Source organism: Hemiscyllium ocellatum, chromosome 12 (genome assembly GCF_020745735.1).
Source record: "Hemiscyllium ocellatum isolate sHemOce1 chromosome 12, sHemOce1.pat.X.cur, whole genome shotgun sequence".
Lineage (NCBI taxonomy): Eukaryota > Metazoa > Chordata > Chondrichthyes > Orectolobiformes > Hemiscylliidae > Hemiscyllium > Hemiscyllium ocellatum.
This window is the reverse complement of record NC_083412.1, coordinates 17,336,559-17,364,207: the sequence shown is the minus strand read 5'-3', so window position 1 is coordinate 17,364,207 and position 27,649 is coordinate 17,336,559. Positions and strand designations below refer to the sequence as shown.

At 42.7% G+C, this 27,649-nt stretch overlaps 1 protein-coding gene across 3 annotated transcripts in view; it reads right to left on the bottom strand.

The window, feature by feature from the left end:
* Window positions 1–23,560, bottom strand: part of LOC132820673 (ankyrin repeat and SOCS box protein 9-like) — a 37,620-nt gene extending 14,060 nt beyond the window's left edge. For all 3 annotated transcript variants that reach the window (XM_060832903.1, XM_060832902.1, XM_060832905.1), the window contains exons 1-6: window positions 23,504–23,560; window positions 23,278–23,394; window positions 20,427–20,506; window positions 15,175–15,282; window positions 9,289–9,439; window positions 1,211–1,345 (exon numbers count right to left, since the gene is read on the bottom strand). In XM_060832903.1, the coding sequence (XP_060688886.1) occupies window positions 1,211–1,345; window positions 9,289–9,439; window positions 15,175–15,282; window positions 20,427–20,506; window positions 23,278–23,359 (556 nt within the window). In that variant the 5' untranslated portion in view covers window positions 23,360–23,394; window positions 23,504–23,560. The remainder of the gene's footprint in view (window positions 1–1,210; window positions 1,346–9,288; window positions 9,440–15,174; window positions 15,283–20,426; window positions 20,507–23,277; window positions 23,395–23,503) is intronic.
* Window positions 23,561–27,649: the final 4,089 nt, after the last annotated feature.

The window sequence follows — 27,649 nt, the reverse complement described above, 5'->3', positions numbered from 1 at the left end:
TACTGAATCTAAAATGTCGAGTCCCTCGCAAAACGTTGAGCTTCTCCAACACTTCCTGTCTTTATTTTAAGAGCGCCCAGCATCCTCAGTATTTTGCTTTAATGCTCCATCATTTTTGTTTCTCCCCTCTACCAAATAGATAGCTGCTCTCTCCTTCATCTTTGAAGAATTCCTATTCGACCTATCATTACATACATCCTCAACTGTGCTGTCCCTTTCTTAAAAAAATAAGTGGGGTTTACCAGTATGGATGGTACTTCCTGTTTTGGTAGTGATCATTGCCTTCTGTACAGCATTAACTCCATATCCAACTCAATTTAACTAGACTTGGGATTGGCTTCAGTGGAGGAACATTAACATTCATCATCACTAGGCGACAGAATACAGAGAATGCTGATCACTTATACTATCAAGAGAGTCACATCTCCAAGGAGGGAGATGTCGAGGCCAGTGCTCACAAGAGGCGGCAAGGCAGCATCAGCTTTACAGCAACTCATGGCCTGGGCATCCACAGAGTCAACACATCATGGAGCTGCAACTCTACACCTTCACAGTCATACTAACTGCAAACTACTCCAGCGAGAAATGGAAGAGAATAGGAAAAGTATCATTGAAGTTCAATGTTTTTCACCAAAGCTGACTGAGTAAGATCCTGCACATCATGTGGAAAGTCAACATCACCAATGAGTATGCGCTGGAGAAGACAGTGTACTGCAGATGCCTCCAACCTATCAGAGAAACAATTGCTGGTAGGACATAATCTCCAACACCTGAACCTGGGCCCCATCAGAATGGAAGAAGGCAAAAGGGTCAGTCAAGAAAACCATGTATAGTCCATTTAAGAAGGACCTTCCAGATTGGGAACACCACCTGGGCTACAGCACAAGAGATGATGATGGATTGGGGCTGGTGGTAGAGTCTCGCTGCCCATCATTTCTACAGTCCTGGGTGAGTGAAAGGGTAAGGCCAAGTAAGTCTGGGAACGGTTGTTGAAAATTTACGAGTATCTATCTACATCCAAGATGAAGTTCAGAGTACATATCAGTTTGGAACTTATTTTTTTTAAATAACAGTGGTATAAAGTATTCCCGAGAAGCTGAAATCTGAAAAATCGACCCCAGCACTTTGATTTCCTCAGACTGACTGATGTAGGATTCATGGCGTATAACAGATACCTCAATTTCAGAAGTCTAAGAAGGGAGGGATTTACCTGAGTTTAGGAGGGTTTTCACGCAGTCCATCTGCTGATTTTCACAGGCTACGTAAAGGGGTGTCCCCGAATGTGTGACATTGTAGTCAATGAGTGCCCCATGATTCAACAAGGTGGTCATGCACTGTGTGTGCCCTGAAAACATATTGGGAAAACATTTACACCAAAGAGGCTAGATTATTTTGGATCCTGACATCTTCCAAACAGTCTAAAACCTAGTAATTTATGACTGTTCATACAAGAGGCCAATTTTGTTTTTGCTTGAGAGATTTTCTCAAAGGATACTTCTTGATTTTCCAGGGGCTAATTTTCATTTAAGAGATTTTTTGTTGTTCCATTGTCACCATCGCTTTTAATAGATGACACAATCAAGAAGTAACATTACCTTTGGTATTGTATTTGGTAGAATCTCTTTTAAGATTTCTATGGATAGATAAAGTTGCAAAAGTACCAAAACAGTAATTTATTATAAATAAATCTTCTGTACTCCATTACCAATTAATTGCAAACCACCTTTAGTTTCACCAGCAAATTTCAAGCATTTTTCAGCTTAATACTTCTGTTTAAGATTCGTACTGACAAGTGCACCAAGATATTGGCTTCCAAAGATCCAACTGTGTAACACAGGGTATATAAACAAATTAGTTTGGTGGTAACTAGACTACCATCAGGTAATAGATGATTTTAAATATTTACTATGTTTCAATGATTTTTTTTCCCCCCCAGTTGGTACAAGTCCTTGTATGGTCATCTGTATTTAAATGAGGCACATACTGTACTCCTTGATCAGTGAAATGCCCTAGTTATATTAAAGCCACAAACATTTTGAGGTGGTTAACTCATTAAACGTACATCTCCATTGCCATACTTTTAACAAAGAATATTGTCATTGAACAAAAATAAGGAAATGGATGGAGTTATCCTGGGTGTATTGCCTTTAAAATAAAATTTCTCTGCCTTATAGACTCAACATATAATAATTACACACTTTGGTTTAACGAAAAAAAAAGATTTTAAATTAAATCATGTATTTTACCTTCAAATCCAAGGTAGATCTGAGGGCAAGAAATATAACCCAGCCTGCGCAAACATGTACATGACTAAGTGTTGAGATTTGGATTTGGAAAGTGTTCCTGGCTCACTGTGTAATACTACAGATAACTGACAGAGTATTTTGACTCTCAAAAGCAGGATTTGGAGAATTCATCAATATCCTCAATAATCATCATCCTTTCATTAAACTTAAAGCCCCACATATACAGGATTGCAGTAATTTTTGTCGACACCACAGCATTTAAGTTAACACAAAACAAAAAGCTACTAACAAAAGCATTTTTTCAAAATAATAGCCAGTGGCTATTTGCCAGTAGTGGTTCTGTGCTATTGTGGATCCCAGGTCCATTTTTTGATGGGTCTGGCATTAGTAGGTCCAGATTTAGGTATTGGTTGTTCAATATGTGGATCTGGCTCAGGGATTTGGAGCTCAGTCATGGTTTCAATGGGTCAGCACTCAGGTCTGGGATTTGTCTGGGATCAAGTGTCAGTGTCCCTGGGTCCCAGTTTTAGATCTGTATCTGGGGGTGTTAGGCCCAGCTTTTGGTGTCTGGTGTTTAGGTGGTGTCAGGCTGGTATGACCTCGGTTTTCATGTGTAGGATTCAGTGATTTAGTTACAGGCTTTGGAGGCTCTCAATCCTTATCACAGGATTCTGTGTTGTTTGTGTACGTGCAGTTCAGGTCCACGATTTGGTCTGTGTGTGTTTTGGACCCCCCAAATCCAGATATTGTAGCCTCTAAGTCTGGCTTTTCTATCTTTCTTACTTTTGAAATGAGGGTCTGAGGGATTTTCATTTGAGAGTTGAAGTCCAGGTTTTGTTGGCAAAGCCATTTCTTACTTTCCTTCAAAACCATCTGCTCTCAAATAGATTGGTCCTGTAACCTCCCCGTCGCCAGTCAGAAAAATTGCTTCCTCCCACTCTTGCCATTCCTCCAATAATAGATTCTATCAATTGAACATTAGTGAGGAAAGGTTCATGTGCTGGAGACTTGGTGCAGTGACCATGGGAGAGATGGAAGCTGCGATCGGAAAAACACCTCTTCACCAATTACATCTCTCCAATGTACAGGGATTTCCTCTAATTGGTGTTTTAAGGGTTTTGAGGACAGCTTTGTCCAAAACCACTATAGGTGCTGAACACCAGTGCCATGTTTCTTTCAAACCTGAACTGAATAATTCGACAGAAAATTCAATATTGCACAAAGATACTGAGAGACAGTGTGGGCTCATAGTTGCAGTTTAATATGCAGCAGTAGCCCAGTCTTGTCTGGTTATTACAGGAGAACTTGTAAAAGATTCCAGTATGCTTCCTTGAGCCAGTATCGAACCCCTTTACAGCACATGGTGATATAGCAAGCAAAAGTGCTGGACTAGAAATGTTTACCTCGCAACAAACTGATGGAGCCAGAATTGGTAAAGGAGCTGGCTTTCACAAAAGTAAATTAATTGCTGAATTGCAAAATGCCATCCCAAAAGTCAATAATTCTCTAGGAAACGAATTTTCATTCATGGTATATTTTCAGAGCTAATGATTTACAATTAATTCCAATTAATTTGGAAGTAATCCAAAATGCCATAAACCCAAGTATGGAAAAACGGATCATATTTCACCAATATGAGGTTTACCGTTTTGCACCATTCTTTCTTGGTTGCTTCTGAGTGAGATTGGCATTAAGCCTGATTGACGTTTATTTAGAGATCATTTTTTTTGTTTTCACATTCAATCTCTCTGGGGATCACAATCAACATCTTCAGAAAGTTATCAATATCAATACTATGCTTACAAAAGCAAATCAGCGAGTGAGGGGCAAGCAAAACTCACCACCTGACTACCAGCGAAGAAAGTGAGGTCTGCAGATGCTGGAGATCAGAGTCGAGAGTGTGGTGCTGGAAAAGCACAGCAGGTCAGGCAGTATCCGAGCAGGAGAGTCAACGTTTCGGGCAAGAGCCCTTCATCAGGAATTCCAGCACCACGCTCTCAAACCTGACTACCAAAGGTCTGTCCACCATCTACGAAGCATAAGTCAGACACGTGATGGAACGCTATGCACTCGAGTGCAGCTCCAACACTCAAGAAACTTGACACCATTCATGACAAAGCAGCCCACCTGAATAGCAATCCACCTACACCAGCAGTGAGACACATATACATGGTGCACAGCAACTACTCATCAAAATTCCTTTAACAGCACTTTCCAAATCCACAACCTCTACCACTTCAAGAGACAAGGGCAGCAGATACATGGGAATAACATCACCTGCAGGTTCTCCTCCAAGCCACTCACCATCCTGACTTGGAAATGTATTACTATTCCTGGGTTAGAATTCTGGATGTACCTACACCAGTTGGCCTCTTCAAGAGAGCAATTTAGCACAATCTTAAGGGCAATTAAGGGTGGGCATCAAACCATAGTCTTGCCAATAATTCTGAAATTTTATGAGAGAATTAAAAAAAACTTACATTACATTTCAACAAACCTGAATTCGAGCTTCATGTCAATGGTTTCTCAATTTTCATACTGTTTCTAGAGGAAACAAAATGCCTCCATGATAGCACCAGATTGGTCAAGACAAGGGTGCTGTCATTTCCCAATTATCAAAATAGTATCAGTAGCACAAACAATAACAGTGCATTGGGTACTGGAGTCGGACACCACAGGAACCCACTCTATCGCTCTAGCCTTTCATGTTGCTGAGCTAGGAATCCCAATCTGCCCCCCGCTGAGAAATTGCTCATACTCAAGCTGCTTCATAGAATAATAGTGTACAGCCCATGCAGGCTGAACCACTTTTCTGAAGCGGATGATGACACAGTTCCTTCCTTTTATCGACCTAGAAAAGATCAGTTTGAGACGAATGGGCAGCAATGTTCCAAAAACCTCATTCTCACTTAACCCTAACATTCAATCAATAACCCTGCTACTCTCCAATAATGGACACTTCCTGGTGGTTGATATATATCTGTTCCGGTTTCATATTGGAGATGGTAAAGCTAATGCTAATTCTTTATATAGATATAATCTGTGTTTCCTTTGTGGGGGAATGGGAATAGAGCAACATTATGCCAGAACAGCAGCCAGCAGGCCCCAAAAATTGCTGACATTGCTCTGTTGTCCATAGCAATTATCAGCAACAGAAACTGATCCCCATATGTATTGCAGCCATTTAGATTGAAGAGTAACAATACAAGTGACCTTCTCTGTTGATTTAGTTTGAGGCCCTGCTGTGACAATCGCCCTGAGACAGTCACCTCACCTGTCTGGAAATCTACACAGAGTTTTATCTTTTTAATTCTCTTGGCTAATTTTTCCGTCCAGAGTTCAGTCATTGGTTAAGGTATGACTTCCAGGACTTCCGCCTCTACATACAGACGGAGAAAGCATTGACTGTTTTAGTTTACTTTGGATGACTTGGACCAGAAGCAAGTTTATAGACACATGGTCTACAGCACAGAAAAAGGCTCCAGCCCACTGAGTCTACATCAGTTAAATACAACCCGCCTAATTATTCTAATCCCATGTTCCAGCCTTGTAAGCCCTGGCACCACAAGTGTTCATGTTGATACTACTTAAATGTTATGATGGTTTCTGTCTCTAACACTCTTACAGGCAGTGGGTTCCAGATTTCCAACACCCTCTGGGTAAAAGAAAATCCTCTCACATCCGTCTAAACCTTCCTCCTCTTACCTTTTGTAGCAGAGCGTATTGCACTGATCTCATTACCACTTCCAACCAGAGAGGGTAAAAGGATAAATGGTCGCATGAGGCACTGTCAGACAGCTCTGCTTGCACACAGTGTACTGCACCAAAGCAATTGATCATCCCCCTGTATGGTCCTTTGAGGAAGGTCATGACATCATTGTCTACTTCTGCAAAGCCTTGTCATCAATGAGGAAGGTGACAGCAACTCTCAACACCATGATTCCATCATTTCACTCTCATCAAGCAGTGGACACCTCAGTAAGGACCTGGGAGAAGCTGAATTTAACAATAGTGGCTAACCTCTTCCAATGCACATCTGACTCCATTTAAGTACTAATTCCTGTGCAACAGAAAACAATAAACAATAGGTGCAGGAGTAGGCCATTCAGCCCTTCGAGCCTGCACCGCCATTCGATATGATCATGGCTGATCATTCCTAATCAGTATCCTGTTCCTGCCTTATCTCCATAACCCTTGATTCCACTATCTTTGAGAGCTCTACCCAACTCTTTCTTAAATGAATCCAGAGACTGGGCCTCCACTGCCCTCTGGGGCAGAGCATTCCACACAGCCACCACTCTCTGGATGAAGAAGTTTCTCCTCATTTCTGTCCTAAATGGTCTACCCCGTATTTTTAAGCTGTGTCCTCTGGTTCGGCACTCACCCATCAGCGGAAACATGTTTCCTGCTGCCAGAGTGTCCAATCCTTTCATAATCTTATATCGTTTCAATCAGATCCCCTCTCAGTCTTCTAAACTCAAGGGTATACAAGCCCAGTCGCTTCAGTCTTTCAGTGTAAGGGAATCCCGCCATTCCAGGAATTGACCTCGTGAACCTACGCTGCACTCCCTCAATAGCCAGAATGTCTTCCCTCAAATTTGGAGACCAGAACTGCACACAGTACTCCAGGTGTGGTCTCACCAGGGTCCTGTACAGCTGCAGGAGCACCTCTTTGTTTCTATATTCAATTCCTCTTGTTATGAAGGCCAGCATGCTATTAGCCTTCTTCACTACCTGCTGTACCTGCATGCTTGCCTTCATTGACTGGTGTACAAGAACACCCAGATCTCTCTGTACTGCCCCTTTACCTAAATTGATTCCATTGAGGTAGTAATCTGCCTTCCTGTTCTTGCCACCAAAGTGGATAACCGTACATTTATCCACATTAAACTGCATCTGACCACTCACCTAACTTGTCCAGGTCACCCTGTAATCTCCTAACATCCTCATCACATTTCACCCTGCCACCCAGCTTTGTATCATCAGCAAATTTGTAAATGTTATTACTAATACCATCTTCTATATCATTAACATATATTGTAAAAAGCTGTGGTCCCAGCACTGATCCCTGCAGTACCCCACTGGTCACTGCCTGCCATTCCGAAATGGAGCCGTTTATCACTACCCTTTGTTACCTATCAGCCAACCAATTTTCAATCCAATCTAGTGCTTTTCCCCCAATATCATGTGCCATAATTTTACTCACTAACCTCCTGTGTGGGACATTATCAATAGCTCTCTGAAAGTCCAGGTACACTACATCTACTGGATCTCCCTCATCCATCTTCAGAGTTACATCCTCAAAAAATTCAAGAAGATTAGTCAACCACGATTTCCCCTTCATAAATCCATGCTGACTCTGTCCTATCCTGTTACTACTATCCAGATGTGTCGTAATTTCATCCTTTATAATAGACTCCAGCATCTTTCCCACCACTGAGGTCAGACTAACTGGTCTATAATTTCCTGCTTTCTCTCTCCCACCTTTCTTAAAAAGTGGTATAACATTCGCCACCTTCCAATCCTCAGGAACCGACCCCAAATCTATCGAACTCTGGAAAATAATCACCGACGCATCCACGATTTCTCGAGCCACCTCCTTCAGCACCCTGGGATGTAGACCATCAGGCCCGGAGACTTATCAACCTTCAGACCCAACAGTCTCTCCAACACCAAATCCTGGCAAACAGATTCCCTTAAGTTCAGGTCCTTCAGCCACTGTTACCTCAGGGAGATTGTTTGTGTCTTCCCCAGTGAACACAGATCTGAAGTACTCATTTAATTCTTCTGCCATTTCTTTGTTCCCCGTAACATATTGCCCTGTTTCTGTCTTCAAGGTCCCAATTTTAGTCCTAACCATTTTTTTTGCCTTGCACACACTTAAAAAAGCTTTTACTATCCTCCTTTATATTATTGGCCAGTTTACCTTCGTACCTCATTTTTCCCCTGCGTATTTCCTTCTTAGTAATCCTCTGTTGCTCTTTAAAAGCTTCCCAGTCCTCAGTTTTCCCACTTATCTTTGCTATGTTATACTTTTTCTCTTTTAACTTTATATGTTTCTTAACTTCCCTCGTCAGCCATGGCCGCCCATGCCTCCTCCTGGGATCTTTCTTTTAGGAATGAACTGATCCTGCAACTTCTGCATTATACACAGAAATATCCACCATTGTTCCTCCACTGTCATCCCTGCTAAGAAGGAGAGGTCTCTCACTTTCACAGTCCGATGTTCTAGGGATTGGGGTGATGAATTCCACTAGCCGCTGAGGCTTCATTAAAATAACCCATCTCGCTTCATACATACTACAGACACTTGCTACATTTGTTAATTAATCAGAAGTAATTTTTTTATTCATACAGTAACTGGGCGGCCTGGTGGCTCAGTGGTTAGCACTGCTACCTCACAACACCAGGGACTGGGGTTCGATTCCAGCTGGGGCGACTGTCTGTGTGTCTCCAATTTAGACTGTTGCCATTGTAAACAGAGGGAAAACTACTTCAGCTTGTTCTTTTACAATAGTATTTTATAAAGCAACTGTGATGCTTGGTGGGAATTTCTGGAAGGACTGGATGATGTGAATTTTATTGAAAACCTTTGTACTCGATACGTCTTTTAATAAAGCAAGCCGTGTGGAGTTTGCCGTGATAAATTGCCCATAGTGTTCAGGAATATATAGGTTAGGTATATTAGTCAAGGGTAAATGTAGGGTAATAGGGTGGAGGAGTGGGTGGGATACTCTTTGGAGGGACCGTGTGGACTTGTTGGGCCAAATGGCTTGTTTCCACACTGTGTAGGGGTTCTATGGTCTGAACCAGTCCATGAAATGTACATAATAGAATTAGATAGTTTTCTTCAGTACATTCATAGTAAGATGTTTTCAATTAATTGAAATAAAATTGGTCAGCTTTCAGACAGTCTTCCTGGAAATCAACAGGTTGAGCTTCAATTTTGACAGGTAATCTTACAATTGTTGATCTTAGTCTGAAGGTCAGGAAATGTACAGCTTATACAATGAGAGGCTGAGTGTACCTTTGGATCACCTACCTCTCTTTGCTGCTATATGGATGGGTGATGCCAATGCACATTGTCCTTGGGGCACAGCTCCATTTTGTAAGAGCAGGTTTACACAGGCCTCACTGCCACTGTAGCATGCATTGTAGAGTGGAGTGTTCCAGTCAATTGTAGCTGCATTTACCTAGTGGAAGAGTAGGGTTGATGCCTAAGTTTATGTTAGAATATCAGTTTTAATGCGGTGATTTAAAAACATTGACTTAATATTAGTATTCTATTTAAGAGTACAAGCAAATAGATGTCTCAAAGTTCTTCAATGAAGTAATGGTTAGATCCAATATGAAAATATAGGAATCAGTCTGTCAGATTATTAAAAGAATGATTGAGATATGGGTGTCATTGTTTATTGCCCATGCCTGGTTGCCCTTTAAAAGGTGGTAGTAAGCTGTCTTCTTGAACTGCGGTCCATTTGGTGCAAGTATATCTATGGTCTGCTCAGAAGGGAGCTCCAGGATTTTGGCCCAGCAACAGTGATATATTTCCAAGTCAGGATGGTGAGTGGCTTGAAGGAAAATGGTAGGTGGTGGCGTTCCTATGTATCTGCTGTCCTTGTCCTTCTAGAAGGTATTGATTTGAAAGGTGCTGTCTAAAGAGCTTCGGTGAATTTCCTGCACTCCTGCATGTGGAGTTGCTGAAAGTTGCAGACATTTCAATCATTTCATTCAGAATGGACACAGCTCTTTCATTGTTTGATGATCACCACAACTCTTAAATCCAACTGTAACTGTTTGTACTGCATCAATGCAATGGAAAAGGTTAATAACTCTCCAAAGTTCTGTTTAAAATTTGGTTATTGTGCATCACTTTCTCTTTTAAAAGGTGGTGTGCTGTCCGTGTGCCATTTTTTTTTGCCTGGCTATTCACGTTGATCTCAGTGCAGGGCCTCTTGCGTATCTCGAGATCCATGAACATTACACTGCTGTTAGTTGCTCTTGCAGTATGTTAGCTTTTCCAGGTTGAGTGAGGAAGAATTAGCCCACCCATCTGCCATGACCACCAAAAACGTGTGCCATTCCGTAATGCATGTGAAGGATGGAGGCATGGTCGAAAGGAATGTGGAAAGAGGGCAGATTAGGTACCAATCAAGAAGACTGCTTATTCTGTGCTCTTTGACCCCACACCAACTCTCTTCATTTAATCTCGGTCTTCCGCACGATCACAGATGGCCCCTTTCACTCCTTTCCAGCCTTCCCTTCACCTGCTGAAAACCTGTTACATTTCTAGCATTTCCCATTTCTGAAGAAGGGTCACTGATTTGCGTCCTCTCTCCCCAGATGCTGCCAGGCATTTTCAGCATTGTGTGTTCTAATTCTGATCTCCAGCACCCACAGTATTCTGTTCTTGTAATCCCTATTTGCATTTCCTTCAGGATTTCTCAATCTTGTGTACATGTTTGATGGGAAGGCAAAGGCATCATGCCAACCATGTAAGTGAAGAAAAACTGCTGTTGCTGCTGATCTTCTACAGAATGTATGGCAGATGAGGAGGTGGGACAACACTGAGGAAATAGTCCTCACTGGCTATTCTGCCTAGGGAATGCTCTCCTGGCTTAGGTTATTTCCTGTGATTCCATCCTTTCAGTGCAAAAGCAGTTTTCCTGAGCCAGGACATGTATTGCTCTTTGAAAAGGTTATAATTATTCCATACTTCGGAATGTACTAGCAACAGTCACATGGTGAAATGTCTGTCCCTGTGCACATTAAGTTATTTATTATCCAAATAAATACATTACACACTGTATCAACATCAATTTGCACTTGCATTTAATAGAACAACTTTATGAAGCAAAATCTTATACTAAGCAATGCTATTAGAGTGGATCACCAATAGCTTGGCCAAAAAAATAGGTTTTCAGAGTGCAAGTAGTAAGAAAGGACAGGAGCGAAGCAGAGAGGTTTACAGAGACAATTCCAGAGCTCAGGACCATGGCAGTTGAAGGCACAGCCACCAGTGGTGGACTGTTTAAAAGCAAACATACTGAAAAGGACAAAAGTTGAGGAGCATGGCTATTTAGGAGGCTTGAGCAGCTGGTGAGAATAGGAATGAGGCTATGGAGGAATTTGAAAAGAAGGATCCAGATGTTAAAACTAAGGCGTTGATTGACCACATAGCGGTCAATTTAGGTTAGTGTGCATGGAGTGATGGATAAATGGAATTTGCAGCAAGGAAAGACATTTAGCAGTAGAGGTACGTCTGACATAAAGACTACATTTTTTATTGTTCTACATTTTGAATTGTGAACCAAAATGAGAAAAAGGATACCAATTTTAAACTAAGGACCATGGAACTAGGAGATGTTGCAGTTTTGAAACAAATTAAATGGAATTCAGTGTGTGCTGTTTTGACACTGCTAATGTCTTCAAGCTACAAGGAGAATTTAGCAAGCTAGGAAGCAAGCTGAAAAGTTGGATCTCTAAAGGTAGTGATCTCGGGATTACTATCAGTACCATGTGCTAGTCAGAGTAGAGATAGCAGTATGAACATATGGCTAAGGAGATGGGGTCATTGGATCTGTAAGTGTGTATTGAGGACAGCTTTGCCCAGAGACAGGTTGTTGATCGGTTAGTCAATCAGAACAGTTGTATGGGATATAGAAACATACAGACAGGAGCAGGAATAGGCTATTCAACCCCTCGAGCCTGCTCCAGCATTCAATAGGATCATGGCTGATCATCAAGCTCAAAACCCTAATTACACTCTTCCCCCATAATCCCTTCTTCCCTTTATCCACCTCAGCTTCCTGAAAAAAATCACTTTGTGAAACACACACACACACAGCAAACATCGTTCCTGCATCATGTCTAGTCTTGTTAGAATTTTATAAGTTTCTGTGAGATCTCCCCTCATTCTTCTCAACTCCAGTGAATACAAACCTATCCATTCAATCTCTCCTCATACCTCAGTCCTGCCATCCCAGGGAACAATTTGGTAGACGTTTGCTGTACTGCCTCCATAGCAAGAATGGTCCTTCCTCAGATATGGAGACCAAAACTGCACACACTATTCCAGGTGTAGCCTCACCAAGGCCCTGTATAAATGCAGCAAGACATCTTCATTCCTATAGTTGAATCCTCTTGCTATGAAGGTCAACATGCGGCTTAACTTCTTTTGGCCTTTGACCCCTCTGCCTATCCCTTCTCTATTTCTGCATCGTTTGTCCTTGTCCTTGATTCCCCTCCATCTGACCCCTTACACAGGTTCCTACTCCCCTCCAATTTTATTTCAACCCTCCTCAAACACACCATCGAATATTTGCCCTAGGGCATGAGTCCCAGCTGTGCCCAGGTATAATCCATCCAGTTGTGCTGGTTTCACCTCCCCCAGAACTGGTCACAATGACCCTGGAATCTGAAACCCTCCCCCTCAAACCATCTCTTTAGCCATACGTTTATACTGCTATCTCTACTCTGACTAGCACATGATACTGATAGTAATCCCGAGATCACTACCTTTAGAGATCCCACTTTTCAGCTTGCTTTCTAGCTCACCAAATTCTGCTTTTAGGACCTCATCCTGTTGTTCTACCTCCCATGTGTACCAAAACCACTGGCTGTTCATCCTCCTCCTTCAGGATGTCCTGTAGCCACTCAGACTCTTGACCTTAACACCAGAGAAGCAGCTACAGAAATGTCTATCTAGTCCCCTTGCAATAATCATAGAAGATTCAGTTGTATTTCCCTACTTTTTGCTCCTCAGCTGTGCAGCAGAGTCAACTGTGTCACAAATTCAGTTGATGCCAAGAGACCATTCTCTCCATTCGTACTCAAAACGGTATATCTGTTTTGCCGAGTAATTGTCACACAGTAATTCCTGCACTGACTGCCGAGACCGCTTACTCAGCCTGGTGGTCATCCAGGTTCCTTTCTACCCGTGAGGTCTTAGCCTACAGTGTGACCATCTCTCCGTGTATACTATTCAAAACTCTCTCAGCTTTGCAGATGCTCTGTAGTGTCCACAGCTGCCAATCCAGTTCCCAAGCCCCCGGCTTCCAGGAGCTGTAGTTGGAGGCACTTCCTGCACACATACTTACACCAGGCACTGGAAATGTGACCTACTTCCCACACCAGCAGGAGGAGCACACCACAGCTTTGAGCTCTCTGCCATGACCTGCCCCTTTAAATTAACCTTTTTGGAAGATGAAACCAGAGTTGTCAGCATGACAACAAAGCTCTGAGTTGGCAGATGGGCAAGCTGTGTAAGAACAATGGAGGGCAGAAAGCCTCCAGCATCTTAAAAGGCAACATTGTTCTCTCCATTGCACTCTTCTCTCCACCCCCCCCCTTCCTCAAGAGATGTAACAAAAAATCAGAAGACAGCTTACTTTTCTCACTTACCATTTGTCTACAGGGAGCCTCCTCTAGCCAGTGACTGAAAACCAGCAATTATCATGCCAATCACCTTTGGTAAAGAAATGAGGGGACTTTGAAAGATGATGATGATCAGAGATCTGAAGGGGACAGAAGCAGCAAGAACCTTACTGAATCCTTTAGACTGATGCTATTAAGTTGTGTTCCCCTAATAGTTTTTTCTTCACCTATAACATCTATGTTTATTTGTTTGTCTACATATGTGTCGGGGCTTAAGGCGTAAAGTTCAGGTTAGAGGCTGATAAATTGATAATGTGTGTTTTGGTGTTTTACCTTTAGCATAGTTTAACTTGTAATAAATAGCATTTTCTTGTTACGTGCAGAAGACTGGTCAGTGTTTATTTTGAGTTAACCAGAGATTATCAGACAAGAAAATTGGGGAGTTTGAGTAACTTTATTCAATCTTTAAACTTTTGAGATGATCATAGGAGCAGTAGGGCTCAATGCCATGTTTTCAGATGATGATACCAAGGGGCAGCATGTAGATGAGAATGAGGAGAGGGTAAGGATAGATTACTGAAGGGCATCAGAGGTAACAGTGCAAGCGCAGGAGAATAAACCACTGCCAGAGATTCTCTGGCTATGATTGGGTAGATCAGTATGGAGTGAGAGTTGTCTCCCTAGCAAGTCGACATTGAGCAAGGCTGGGCTGACTAACCACATTAAGGAGATCGGACTGATTAAGAAGAATGGGGAAGGATAGCTTATCTTTGTTACAATCAAACTGGGTGCCAATTGTTATCCGGCTGAGAGCTGTTCAAGCAGAAAAACAGATTGGAGGGACCCAACATGAAGCTCTGGAAAAGATGTGCTGGGACTTTGGAAGCAACAACACGTTAAAAAAAAGGAAAGTTGGAGATGGAGCAGGAGCTTCCAGGGGTGATTGGGTCATGGGCAGACTTTGGAGTGGTGATGTGATGGAGGTAGATTTGAACGAGAGGAGGATAAGACTTCAACAGAAACATCTGTTAACAATAAATAAAAACAGAATACGCTGGGGATACTCTTCACAATATCAATTAACTCTGGAACCAGGAAGGTAGGTTTTGGAAATAGGGTTGAGAGAGCAAGAGATGGGTCTTCTGAACAAGATGAGCAAAGATGAGCTTGAAGGGTTTAATAAGATGGTTTGCAGTTGGAAAATGAAGCCAGATATCATCACTGAATCCAAGATCATTCTGGATTAGTTGTGAGTTTTGGTAGACAAGGGAAGGACAAGTTGTTACTTTCGAATCACAGAATCATTGCGCATTACAATGCAAAAGGAAGCTACTTGTATCATTGTGCCTGAAGCAATTCATTGAATGAGAATCATTACCTTGTACCAGTCTCCTGCTTTTCTCCCCCGCAGCCTTGCACCTTACTTTTGTCCAAATAATCATCCAATGCTCTCTTCAATGTCTCAGCTGAACCTGCCTTTAGTCCACTTCCACAGAACAAATGGGAATTTAATCTGACAGTTGTTCTTCAGTAGATTAAGAGTGCACCTTACCTTAGCACCCTGCTCCAACAGATATTTTACACAGGTAGCATGTCCACCAAGGCAGGCTTCATGAAGCGGTGAGACTCGGTTCATTGTGAGGAGATTTACACCATGGCCCTGGAAAACAAGTGTTCATTTTCCCACGTGACTCAATGTGCAGCTAATAGCAGCTAAGTATTTCATACCTGCTGTCTATCATCTATGTGGTGAGAACACCTTATTTAATACTTACTCTACATAACTTGGGTGGCATGGTGGCTCAGTGGTTAGCACTGCTGCTTCTCAGCGCTAGAGACCCAAGTTTGATTCCTGCCTCGGGCAACTGTCTGTGTCTTTGCACATTCTCTCCGTGTCTGCTTTCCTCCCACAGTCCAAAGGTGTGCAGGTTAGGTAAACAATCATGCTAAATTGCCCAGTGTTAGGTGCATTGATCAGGGGTAAATACGGTATAGGAGAGGGGAATGAGTCTGGGTGGGTTACTGTGTGTGGGGGGTGGGTGGTGGGGGCAGCATGGTGGCTCAGTGTCTAGCACTGCTGCCTCACAGCACCAGGGACCCAGGTTTGATTCCCTCCTCAGACAACTGTGTGTGGCGTTTGCACATTCTCCCGGTGTCTGCGTGGGTTTCCTCCGTGTGCTCCAGTTTAGATTAGATTAGATTAGATTAGACTTACAGTGTGGAAACAGGCCCTTCGGCCCAACAAGTCCACACCGACCCGCCGAAGCGCAACCCACCCATACATTTACCCCTTACCTAACACTACGGGCAATTTTTAGCTTGTCCAATTCACCTGACCCGCACATCTTTGGACTGTGGGAGGAAACCGGAGCACCCGGAGGAAACCCACGCAGACACGGGGAGAATGTGCAAACTCCACACAGTCAGTCGCCTGAGTCGGGAATTGAACCCGGGTCTACAGGCGCTGTGAGGCAGCAGTGCTAACCACTGTGCCACCGTGCCGCCCACAACCACTGTGCCACCGTGTCGCCCACAGTCCAAAGATGTGCAGGTTAGGTGAATTGGCCATGCTAAATTGCCCACAGTCTCAAGTGTATTCATCAAGAGTAAGTGAGGAGAAATGAATCTGGGTGGGTTACTCTTCGGAGGGTCAGTGTAGACTTGTTGGGCGGAAGGGCCTGTTTCCACACTGTCGGGAATCTAATCTAACTTCTGGCTTGGAAATAGATATTAAACACTATTTCCTTACCAAAAACAGAATGCATTCATTTCCCTTTCAGAAGAGGACAGTGTTGGAAAAGGAATGACATCATTAATGTAATTAAATCATTTGTAAAAGTCTTTTATGGAATGGGGTGCTACTTGGAGACAAAAATGTGATTAATGACGCTTAAGTTTGTAACTGTTAGCTAAAATCATAACTTCAGTTGGCACAATTTGAATAGCTTGTAAAACTACATGACATGGGGTCAGGCAGCATCCAAGGAGCAAGAGAATCGATGTTTCGGACATAAGCTCTTCATCAGCTCATCCCTGGTAAAGGACTTATGTCGGAAATGTCGATTCCCCTGCTCCTCGGATGCTGCCTGACTTGCTGTACTTTTCCATCACCGCGCTCTTGACTCTGATCTCCATCATCTGAAGACCTCCCTTTCTCCAAACTGCATGAGTGTGACTGTGCTCCAGGTCCCATTCACCATGACATGTTTAGGGAATGAAGCCATCTGTTTGTTGTGGACATTCCCGACATGAAAGTGGGATATGATCGCATCAACGTCTTTGCCACAGAATTGATCAATAGCTAACTGAGGCCTCGCAGGCCTTTGTATCTCCCCTCTACTCCAGTAAATTGCTGATCGGTAATTACAATCTACTTCATCAATGAGGATTCTGACAGGCCTTCTTGATCGGACTACAAATCACCTTACAAACCTATACACCAATGAGTAGTCGGAGAGGGTGCCATCATACAAGGTGGAAATTCTAACAGTGCACTGTGTTGGTAGTCTGCTGCAGTGTGCTGGCTAAACCACAGTAGCAACTGCATACACCCCCTGGGTTATTTCATTCTTATGTGGTACAAGCACAACTGCAAAGGCTAACATCTCTTTTTCATCCCTAATTGCCCTCAAAGGTTGAATTGTTTTCTTGAATAGAAGTCCGTTTGGCATTGGTATACAGACAGTGCAGGGAATTCTTATATCTGACGCTGTAACTAAATAGCTTCTGTTTCCAATTTCCATCTGAAAGGCAGCAAGGGCTGTACTGAAATATCAATCCATGTTACCAGCTGAAATCCTGAAATGGGTTTTGAGCTGACAGACTGACTGTGAATGTGTCATCACTGAAGTCAAACTGTGTTTAATTTTTAAAACATCATCTTTACTGTAACTTTGCTCATTTCAGTCAAATTTCCACAGGTCTAATTGTTGGATTTAGGGATTCCTAAACGGAGCAACAACTACTTTTCATTTTGGGAAATACTGTAGTGGTGGGCACGTTGTTGGAGGGAATCCTGAGGGACAGGATGTACATGTATTTGGAAAGGCAAGGACTGATTAGGGATAGTCAACGTGGCTTTGTGCATGGGAAATCATGTCTCACAAACTTGATTGAGTTTTTTGAAGAATAACAAAGAAGATTGAAGAGGGCAGAGCAGTAGATGTGATCTATATAGACTTCAGTAAGGCGTTCGACAAGGTTCCCCATGGGAGACTGATTAGCAAGGTTAGATCTTATGGAATACAGAGAGAACTAGCCATTTGGATACAGAACTGGCTCAAAAGGTAGAAGACAGAGGGTGGTGGTGGAGGGTTGTTTTTCAGACTGGAGGCCTGTGACCAGTGGAGTGCCACAAGGATTGGTGCTGGGTCCTCTACTTTTTGTCATTTACATAAATGATTTGGGTGCAAGCATAAGAGGTACAGTTAGTAAGTTTGCAGATGACACCAAAATTGGAGGTGGAGTGGACAGCAAAGAGGGTTACCTCAGATTACAACAGGATCTGGACCAGATGGGCCAATGGGCTGAGAAGTGGCAGATGGAGTTTAATTCAGATAAATGCGGGGTGCTGCATTTTGGGAAAGCAAATCTTAGCAGGATTTATACACTTAATGGAAAGGTCCTAGGGAGTGTTGCTGAACAAAGACACCTTGGAGTGTAGGTTCATAGCTCCTTGAAAGTGGAGTCGCAGGTAGATAGGATAGTGAAGGCGGCATTTGGTATGCTTTCCTTTATTGGTCAGAGTATTGAGTACAGGAGTTGGGAGGTCATGTTGCGGCTGTACAGGACATTGGTTAGGCCACTGTTGGAATATTGCGTGCAATTCTGGTCTCCTTCCTATCGGAAAGATGTTGTGAAACTTGAAAAGGGTTCAGAAAAGATTTACAAGGATGTTGCCAGGGATGGAGGATCTGAGCTACAGGGAGAGACTGAACAGGTTGGGGCTGTTTTCCCTGCAGTGTCGGAGGCTGAGGGGTGACCTTATAGAGGTTTACAAAATTATGAGGGACATGGATAGGATAAATAGACAAAGTCTTTTCCCTGGGGTGGGGGAGTCCAGAACTAGAGGGCATAGGTTTAGGGTGAGAGGGGAAAGATATAAAAGAGACCCAAGGGGCAACTTTCTCACACAGAGCGTGGTACGTGTATAGAATGAGCTGCCAGGGAATGTGGTGGGGGCTGGTACAATTATAACATTTAGGAGGCATTTGGATGGGTATACGAATAGGAAGGGTTTGGAGGGATATGGACCGGGTGCTGACAGGTTGGACTAGATTGGATTGGGATATCTGGTCGGCATGGACAGGTTGGACCGAAGGGTCTGTTTCCGTACTGTACCTCTCTATGACTCTAAAGCTTCACATTACTGCAAATCCAGTCTGAGGCAAACAAGAATGGTTACTCTAATCCTTTAGAGGATACTCCCTACCTGGAGGGTAAAGACATTGCATTTCTCTTCAATTAAGCAGGTTTGATAACAATAATGATTGTCACAGGTTTCCAAAAAAAAATTGTAAAATATTATTTTGCAATGTTTAAATGGAGATTTATCAAAAAAATTCTTCACAGTATCAAAAAGAAGACATCTGCATCATCAAAATTATTTGTATATTAAAAACTGAAAGAACTACAAATGATGTAAATCACAATCAGAAGCTGCTGGAAACGTACAGCAAGTCTGACTGCTTCGCTGAAGGAGTCAAAGCTGGCATTTTTTCGGGTCCGGTAAACTCCCAACGTGAATATTTTGATGTACTTGATGTCCATCTTTACTGCTAGTCTCCAATGGGTTGGAAGTTCTTGAGATCTTGGACTTTGCATCAGCTACCACGATTCCTCTACAAATAAGGGTCACCAGACCCAAAACGTTAACTGATTTCTCTTCCCAGATGCTGCCAGACCTGCTGAGCTTTTCCAGCAACTTCTGTTTTTGTTTCTCATTTGTATATTAATTAGATTTGAGAATTTCAACGTTCAGTAGCTTGTTGTATTTTTTAGAACATAGTCTCACGAATAAATTAATCGCTGGAGTCCCTTTAGTAAGCTAAAAATGACGAGGATGACAGGAAGAAACAGTGAGGGATCATGGTATCGGACACAAAGCCCAAGATCTCAACAACCTCCAACCCACTGGAGACTAGCAGTAGAGATGGACATCAAGTACATCATCAAAATATTCACACTGGAATATGAGGCAGATTACAAAAGCTTTACTCTGTAGCAACTGTGTTGTACAAGACCTGGGAGTAGTTGATGTTATGAAGGAAAATACTTTGACTACGGGATCCAAGTCTAATGAACACCTGGAATTTTGAGACATGATGGATGACAGTCCCTCTGCATTTGGAGCATGGAAATGGAATATCAACCTTTGAGTTCTTCAAATGGAAATAGGATTTCTCTCTCTCAATCTGATCAGCAGAAGGTTCAAAGATTTTTTTATGGGTAATTCTCGTAATGTCGATGATGCACTTTCCTAACAGCGCAGTGAAACAGTATGTAATACAAGCATTATGGCAGCCTCTTACATAAGTTAGCAGAAAACAGGTGATTGTAATAGTAATGAGAATCGGAAGATGACATTGAGACACTGAAGGAAAAGGTTATGTATATATACACATATATACTGGCAGGTACTGCAAAGCTAATTAGCTCACAATGATTTCATTCAAACACAAGTCCTGAAAAGGATAAAACAAAGTATTTAAATATGTTTTTACTGTAGTTTGCTATAACTGCAGTAAAGTCAGAATAAAAGGTTATTATTTAATATTTGATTATTTAATATTCTTATTATATTACCTGGCTGATGAGTTGTTGGAGTGAGCAGAGACGTCCATGAATAGCAGCATCATGCAGTGGGGACCAGTCTGATGCAGTGTCTAAAATCCACAAGGTAAGTCAGGGAAACTCAGAGCAAAATATGAGACAGAACCAAGCAAATAACCACTATCAGCAGAGCTCAAAAACCGTGGGCTAACAAAGTCGTTGTGTTGCACTGAGCAGGGCTACGAACATGGAGCATGTGTTTAAAATGAGATTTATCATTGTAAAGACTAATGCTGCTAGCAACTTCCATTGGAATGTTTGGTGTTATATTTATTTTTCAAAGTAGAAACTTTAAATTTGAAACTAATGTGGCTGATCATTCCCAATGATTAAGATGAGATTTTCCTACAGATCAGACAAAGGATGGAAATCCTGCTATATTTGAACAACATTTGATTGCACTTATGGTTAAATAAATTAAAAACAAACAGGAAACAAATCACAAAATACAAGTGCCACAGTAGTTTGTGGCTGAAGGATAGTTAAATAAACCTACTTTAAATTATAGTAATATCAATCTTTTGTCAGCAGTAAAAATGTAGTTTGATCAGGGAGATATGCAAGTGAATTTGCACTGTGTTGTCACACATTCCCTGCACCAAGATTACAGAGAAGAAGAACTGAATTTCAAAGGCATGTAGAGTCCCGCATTCTAGTCTGGACAGGATCTCAAAATGCCTCCAGGACAGTTCTGAATTTACAAGGGCCAGGCAAATAGTGAGGTGTGGTGGGAGAAAGGTGGTTATCTTCAAATTGCTCCTTAAAGGGCTGTGAACAAACCTGCTAGTTTGGGATTGCAATTTTGATCTTTTCTCCCCAGTTGTTCTAAGCACAAAGTTGCTATGTGTCAGGTTTACCATGGGGCTCAAGCATTTTGTTTTCAGATGAGATCTTAGCAGGATTTATCCACTTAATGGTAAGGTCTTAGGGAGTGTTACTGAACAAACAGACCTTGGAGTGCAGGTTCATAGCTCCTTGAAAGTGGAGTCGCAGGTAGATAGGAGAGTAAAGGCGACATTTGTTATGCTTTCCTTTATTGGTCAGAGTATTGAGTACAGGAGTTGGGAGGTCATGTTGCGACTGTACAGGACGTTGGTTGGGCCACTGTTGGAATGTTGCGTGCAATCCTGGTCTCCTTCCTATTGGAAGGATGCTGTGAAACTTGAAAGGGTTCAGAAAACAATTTACAAGGATGTGGCCAGGGTTGGAGGATTTGAGCTACAGAGAGAGGTCGAATATGCTGGGGATGTTTTCCCGAAGTGTCGGAGGCTGAGGGGTGAACTTATAGAGGTTTATAAAATCATGAGGGGCATAGATAGGATTAATAGACAAACTTCTTTTCCCTGGGGTGGGGGAGTCCTGAACTAGAGGGCATAGGTTTAGGGTGAGAGGGGAAAGATATAAAAGGGACCTAAGGGGCAACCTATTCACGCAGAGGATGGTACGTGTATGGAATGAGCTGCCAGGGGAAGTGGTGGAGGCTGGTACAATTGCAACATTTAAGAGGCATCTGGATGGGTATATGAATAGGAAAGGTTTAGAGGGATATGGGCCGGGTGTTGGCAAGTGGGACTAGATTAGGTTGGAATATCTGGTTGGCATGGATGGGTTGGAACCAAAGGTCTGTTTCCGTGCTGTATGACTCTAACTTGAGGCAATTTGGTCAATTTACCATTGCATTTGAGGCAGCAGCTGGAATTAAATTGTTCCAAACTATTCATTCACTAGTTGAGCTTTTACTTAAAATGACTTTGTCTTTCCTGTAAAATAAATGAAGTCTGGGGTCCAAACTATGAGTGACCACAACATTCTGCCTTGGTCAGAGGAATTGGGACAGCGCACATTTAAATGGTGACTTTAAACCCAATTATCCCAAACACATTTAACTAATGGTGTCAAAAAGAAACAAAAAAACAACTTGCCTTGATATGTATACTTTGACCTAAAATCTTGGAACTCTCCCCTTAATAGTAAAACTCTTTCTATCTACACCAGATAGGTTCATGAAGGAAGCTCACTGCCACACTCTGGGGCAATTGGGAGATGGGGGTGGGGGGGGGGGGGGGGGGGGGGGAAATAGACAAGTGCTAAGCACAAACTTGCTGTGTACAAATCAATGGAAAAAGTAGAATAAACTTGCAGTGCAGGCAAACATAATGCTGCCTTAAAACAGCCTGAACCAGACTGCAGAAAACTCAATTACTTTGAAGAGCAACTACACCCTTCAAATTATTTACAATCACAGTGCAAGTGGAACTGGGACACAACTGTGGTTTATAGAATGATTGGTTTTAAAGCCAGTGATGCCCACACCACACGAATAAATAAACTGTTTCACAAACCTGGGATATCCCAAAGTGCTCAAATTCCGAAGTGTTTTTAAAGTGCAGTCACTGATGTAAACACCGCAGCCAATTATTACATATCAAGCACCCACACGCTGCATAGTTTTGTGCTAGTGAAGGGGATAAATGTTTGGCTGGCACACATAATTCTTGTTCATTGGGATTGAGGGTATTTTACATCCATTTCAGATAGGGCCTCAGTCCAATATCTTATCTGAACGACAGGAGTGCAGCACTCATTGTTACAGAGGAATGCCAGCCTGGATTTTTTTTTCTGTGATCATCTCCAGCTGAGAACCCCTAACTTACGAGCTACAGGGTCTGACCTGACCAAGCGTTTTCCAACAGAACAGTTGAAACAGGAAGCAGACTGTGTTCTTCTTGTACGTTACTCTCTCAAAGAGAGCTACCATTAAAAGCACAACGATCCGAATTGCAACACTCAGTTTTCCTTGTTACTTATAAAATAATTGACTTACCACTCATCAATGGATTGGAGATATACTCCCTATACAGACCCCCTCCTGTAGCCTCTGGCTGCCTGTTTTCATTCTCAGTCATCCTTCACCAGAAATGTAGCTGCATTTTACAATTATCTTGAGAGAAAGGAGAGTCATAAATTTTACATCTTAAAGTGATAGAACTGCACGGAGATGGTGGCAAGGTTTAAGTTCCAAGTCTTTACAGTACTTGATGCTCCATTACCTGAACGAAGCCAGTAACAGCTGTGCCTGTGCTGGTGAACTGAATGCTCAATAATCCTGAACACTGGTAGCACACATGATGAAACTTCCTGTGTCGGAGCCAATCAATGGAAAAGCTCTGCAGCAGTGAAACTTGCAGAGCAGGCAAACATACATAACGCCTAAAAATAAGTTTTAACACATCAGGCTGCAGGACAGCCAGTAAATCCGATTGCTTTGAAGAGGAACCAAACTCTTCAAATTATTTTAAAGTCTCGAAGCAGGTGGAACTGGGACACGTACAGGCAGACTGACCAGTACAGAATCATTTTGCTTTAAGGTAAGTGTCTCACATCCCAAGGTGACCAACTCTCATGGACGAAAATAGAGGACGTTTTGATTATGTGACCACAGTGAGGGGTTGCAACTGACTGTGAGAATGGGCCTAAGGGTGCAGTGGGATAGGTGAGCTCTGAGAGGCTATAACTGCAAAGGATGGAGAAGCAGGGATGAAATCAAAATCAATTAAATCTTGCAACTTATCTTGATTAGATTCCCTACAGTGTGAAGACAGGCCCTTCGGCCCAACAAGTCCACGCCCACCCTCCAAAGAGGAACCATTCCCTATTTTTATCCCTAACTAATGCGCCTAACACTATATTAGTGTGTTAACAGACACGGGGAGATTGTCAATGTGGAGTTTGCACAGTCACCCGAGGCAGGAATCGGACCCGGGTCCCTGGCACTGTGAGACAGCAGTGCTAACAACTGAGCCACCATGCTGGCCTTGATGAGGCAGAATACCATGACCTACCTGCTGGCCCTTTCATTCACCAGCAGTCATTCTCAGATCGCTCAAACTCACCCTGGAGATAGACTGATCCTATCACAACATGTACAGATATGGGGCAAAAGGTAATCCCTGCACCCCACAAAAACTCACAATAACATCAAAATAAAGGATAATCAGTTAATATCCACTGCAGTTGGCTACCTTGCATTGAGTGATTCAGGGCACCACTTATATCCGGTATTTCAGATACAATATTCTTGTGCTTCTTGAACCCTTAGTGCTTAATCTATATGCCCTGCCATCAGTCTTTGTCTGCTTGGAGATAGACTGGAGCCAAGAACCACCAAGGAGCATGGGAAGACTTGCTGGAGTGGAGACTCCATGGACTGAATGAAATTTTATTTACAAAGAACGAAAGAAATGCAAAATGGCGAGTGACACACTGATCCAACTCATCTTGTATACTTCAAAATGGAGGTCCACTATAACCTATATGTTTACTTTCCAATATCACTGATTCCATACAGTTATTTTTCCCCAGGTAAGGCAAGGTAAGGTGGGTTTTCAGGTCCACAGCTGGCAGCCCCAAGTCAGGTGAACAAAGAAAGAATAAAAGGCCGACACAATGAAAGGATAGTGCGTGTACGGGTTGTAGGACAGAGTTTGGACAGAGAAGCAACATTGCAGGGTGGGAGGGGAAATGTTGGGGGTAGACCTCGATTCAGAATCTGAAGGTCAGGTCTCATATAGTTGTCTGGAATGCCATCCCCACCCCATTGGTCCCAACATTCTGCTTCATCCCTCTTTCCTAGTTCTACAGCCTTGCCAAAACATCCCCACCTAGGACACCAGCACTATCCCACTGGCAGTACACAGAAATATAGGAGAGAGGAACAGCAGCATGGAAGACATTTACTTTCTGACTCCCCAAAGCCTGTCCACCATCTGCAAGGCACAAGTCAGGAACATTCCCCTGGATAAGTGTAGCTCCAATAACACAAGTAGCTTGACACCATTCAGGACAAAGCAGCATACTTAATTGGCACCACATCCACAAGCATCCACTCTTTGGACCACCGATACTCAGGAGCAGCAGTGTGTACTAGCTACAAGTTGCACTGCAGAAATTCACCAAAGATCCTCAGACAGCATCTTCCAAACCCATGATCACTTCTATCTAAAAAGGACAAGGGCAGCAGATACATGCAAACACCACCAGCTTCAAATCCCCCTCCAAGTCATGCATCATCCTGACTTGGAAATATATCGCTGTTCCTTCACTGTCGCTGAGCCACAATCTTGGAATTCCCTCCCGAAAGGCATTGTGGGTCAACCAACATAGGTGGACTGCAGTGGTTCAAGAGGCAGCTCACCACCACCTTCTCAAGGCTGAGGGATAGTCAGTAAATGCTGGCCAGCCAGCAACACCCATATCCTACAAATGAATAAAATTAAATTAACCCTTCACCAATGTGATCGTGGCTGATCATGGAGCTCAATAACCTAATCCCACCCTCCACACCCCTCCCTCATCTCCCTTTACCCAAATTGTACCTACTTCCTTCTTGAAAGCACAATGTTTTGGTCTCAACCACTTTGTGGTCGTGAATTCCACAGGCTCACCACTCTCTGGGTGAAGAAATGTCTCACCTCAATCCCAAAACGTTTACCTTTTATTCTTAAACTACGACTCCCGGTTCTAGATGACTTCACCATCGGGAAGCTCACTTCCTGCATCTAGTCCTGTTAGCCTCATTATGTCTCCTCAGATATCCTGGCTACATGGTGCACGCTGCTTTAATTTGGTAAAGATCCAACTCACACGTTAGAAAAAGTGACAGGTTAGAAATGTTCAATGTTTCAGAATTCAAGTTGAACTTGAAACAACAATAAATCCGAAGGTATCACTGACTGTTCTTAGCAGCAGCAAGAGGAAGGAATTCAGTGACTAAAAATGGCCAGGTTAAAGAATTTAAGCTGCTTGTAGTTCTACTGCAAAAGTCATACTTCCAGCCCTGACAAGGAAGGCTTCTGCGTCTACAGACCAAAACAAACACACTGCCTCACTGTCAGACCTGATGTCCTCATCCTCATGGAATGACCGACGTGCTGCAGGTCCCAAGCTGTGACCCACTGACATTGAGACTATACTCTGAACCACCTCTCTAGCTAAAGGTGGCGAAGATTTATTTAAGCTGAAAATGTGTTGCTGGAAAAGCGCAGCAGGTCAGGCAGCATCCGAGGAGCAGGAGAATCGACGTTTCGGGCATGAGCCCTTTTTCAGGAATGAGGAGAATGTGCCAAGCAGGCTGTGCAAAAATATTTCACAACTTTTCTTCACTCTCAGTGACTATTTTAACGTTAACATTACCTGTTTATTTGTACGCTAGATTCCTATTTTGAAAAAGCTGTTAAAAAAGGAACAGCTTGAACTAAAACAAAGAATTATGAATGCTGGAGAAACTCTGTAGGCCTGGCAGCATCTGTGGAGAGAAAGCAGAGTTCATGTAGTGACCCAGAAGTTTCTCTAGCAATTTCTACTTTTGTAACAGCTATAGCTGACTGCATTTAAGGAATTATATAAATAATTTGGCTGTGAACATGGCAGGTATGGTTAGTAAGCTTGCAGATAACAAAATTGATGGTGTAGCAGGTAGCAAAGAAGGTTACCTCCAAGTGCAATGGAACCTTTATCAGGTGGGCAAATGGGCCAAGGAATGGCAGATAATTAAATAAATTTAATTAAAATCTAAAGTCTTGGTATAGCAAATCAGGGCTTACACTGTTTCAGGGAGGGCACTGAGCAGTGTTGCTGAATGAGACCAAGGGGCACAGGTGCATAGTTCCTTGAAACTATGCAGAGGTAATGCCCCAGTAAAATTATCATTGGATGGTTAGTCAAGAGATAGGTAATGTTCAGGGACTGCAGTTTGAATCCCACCAGGGCAGATGGTGGAATTTGAATTGAATAAAAATCTGGAATTCAGAGTCTAATGATGACCATGTCAGAGAAAAATCTATCTGGTTCATTAATGTCCTTTAAGGAAACAAAACTGCCATCCTTAACTGGTCTGGTCTCAAGCTTACTCCACACCCAACTTAATGTGGTTGACACTGAACTGCCCTCTGAGTAATTAGGGATGGGCAATAAATATTGGCCTAGCCAGCAATGCCCACATCGTGCGAATGAATAAAAACAAAACTGGAACTGCAGGTAGACAGGGTGGTGAAGACGGTATTTGGCATGCTTGTCTTCATTAGTCAGTGCATTGAGTATAGGTGTTGAGATGGCATGTTGCAGCTGTAAAGGACATTGGTAAGGCCACTTTTAGAACACTGCTTTCAATTCTAGTTTCCCTACTATAGGAAAGATGT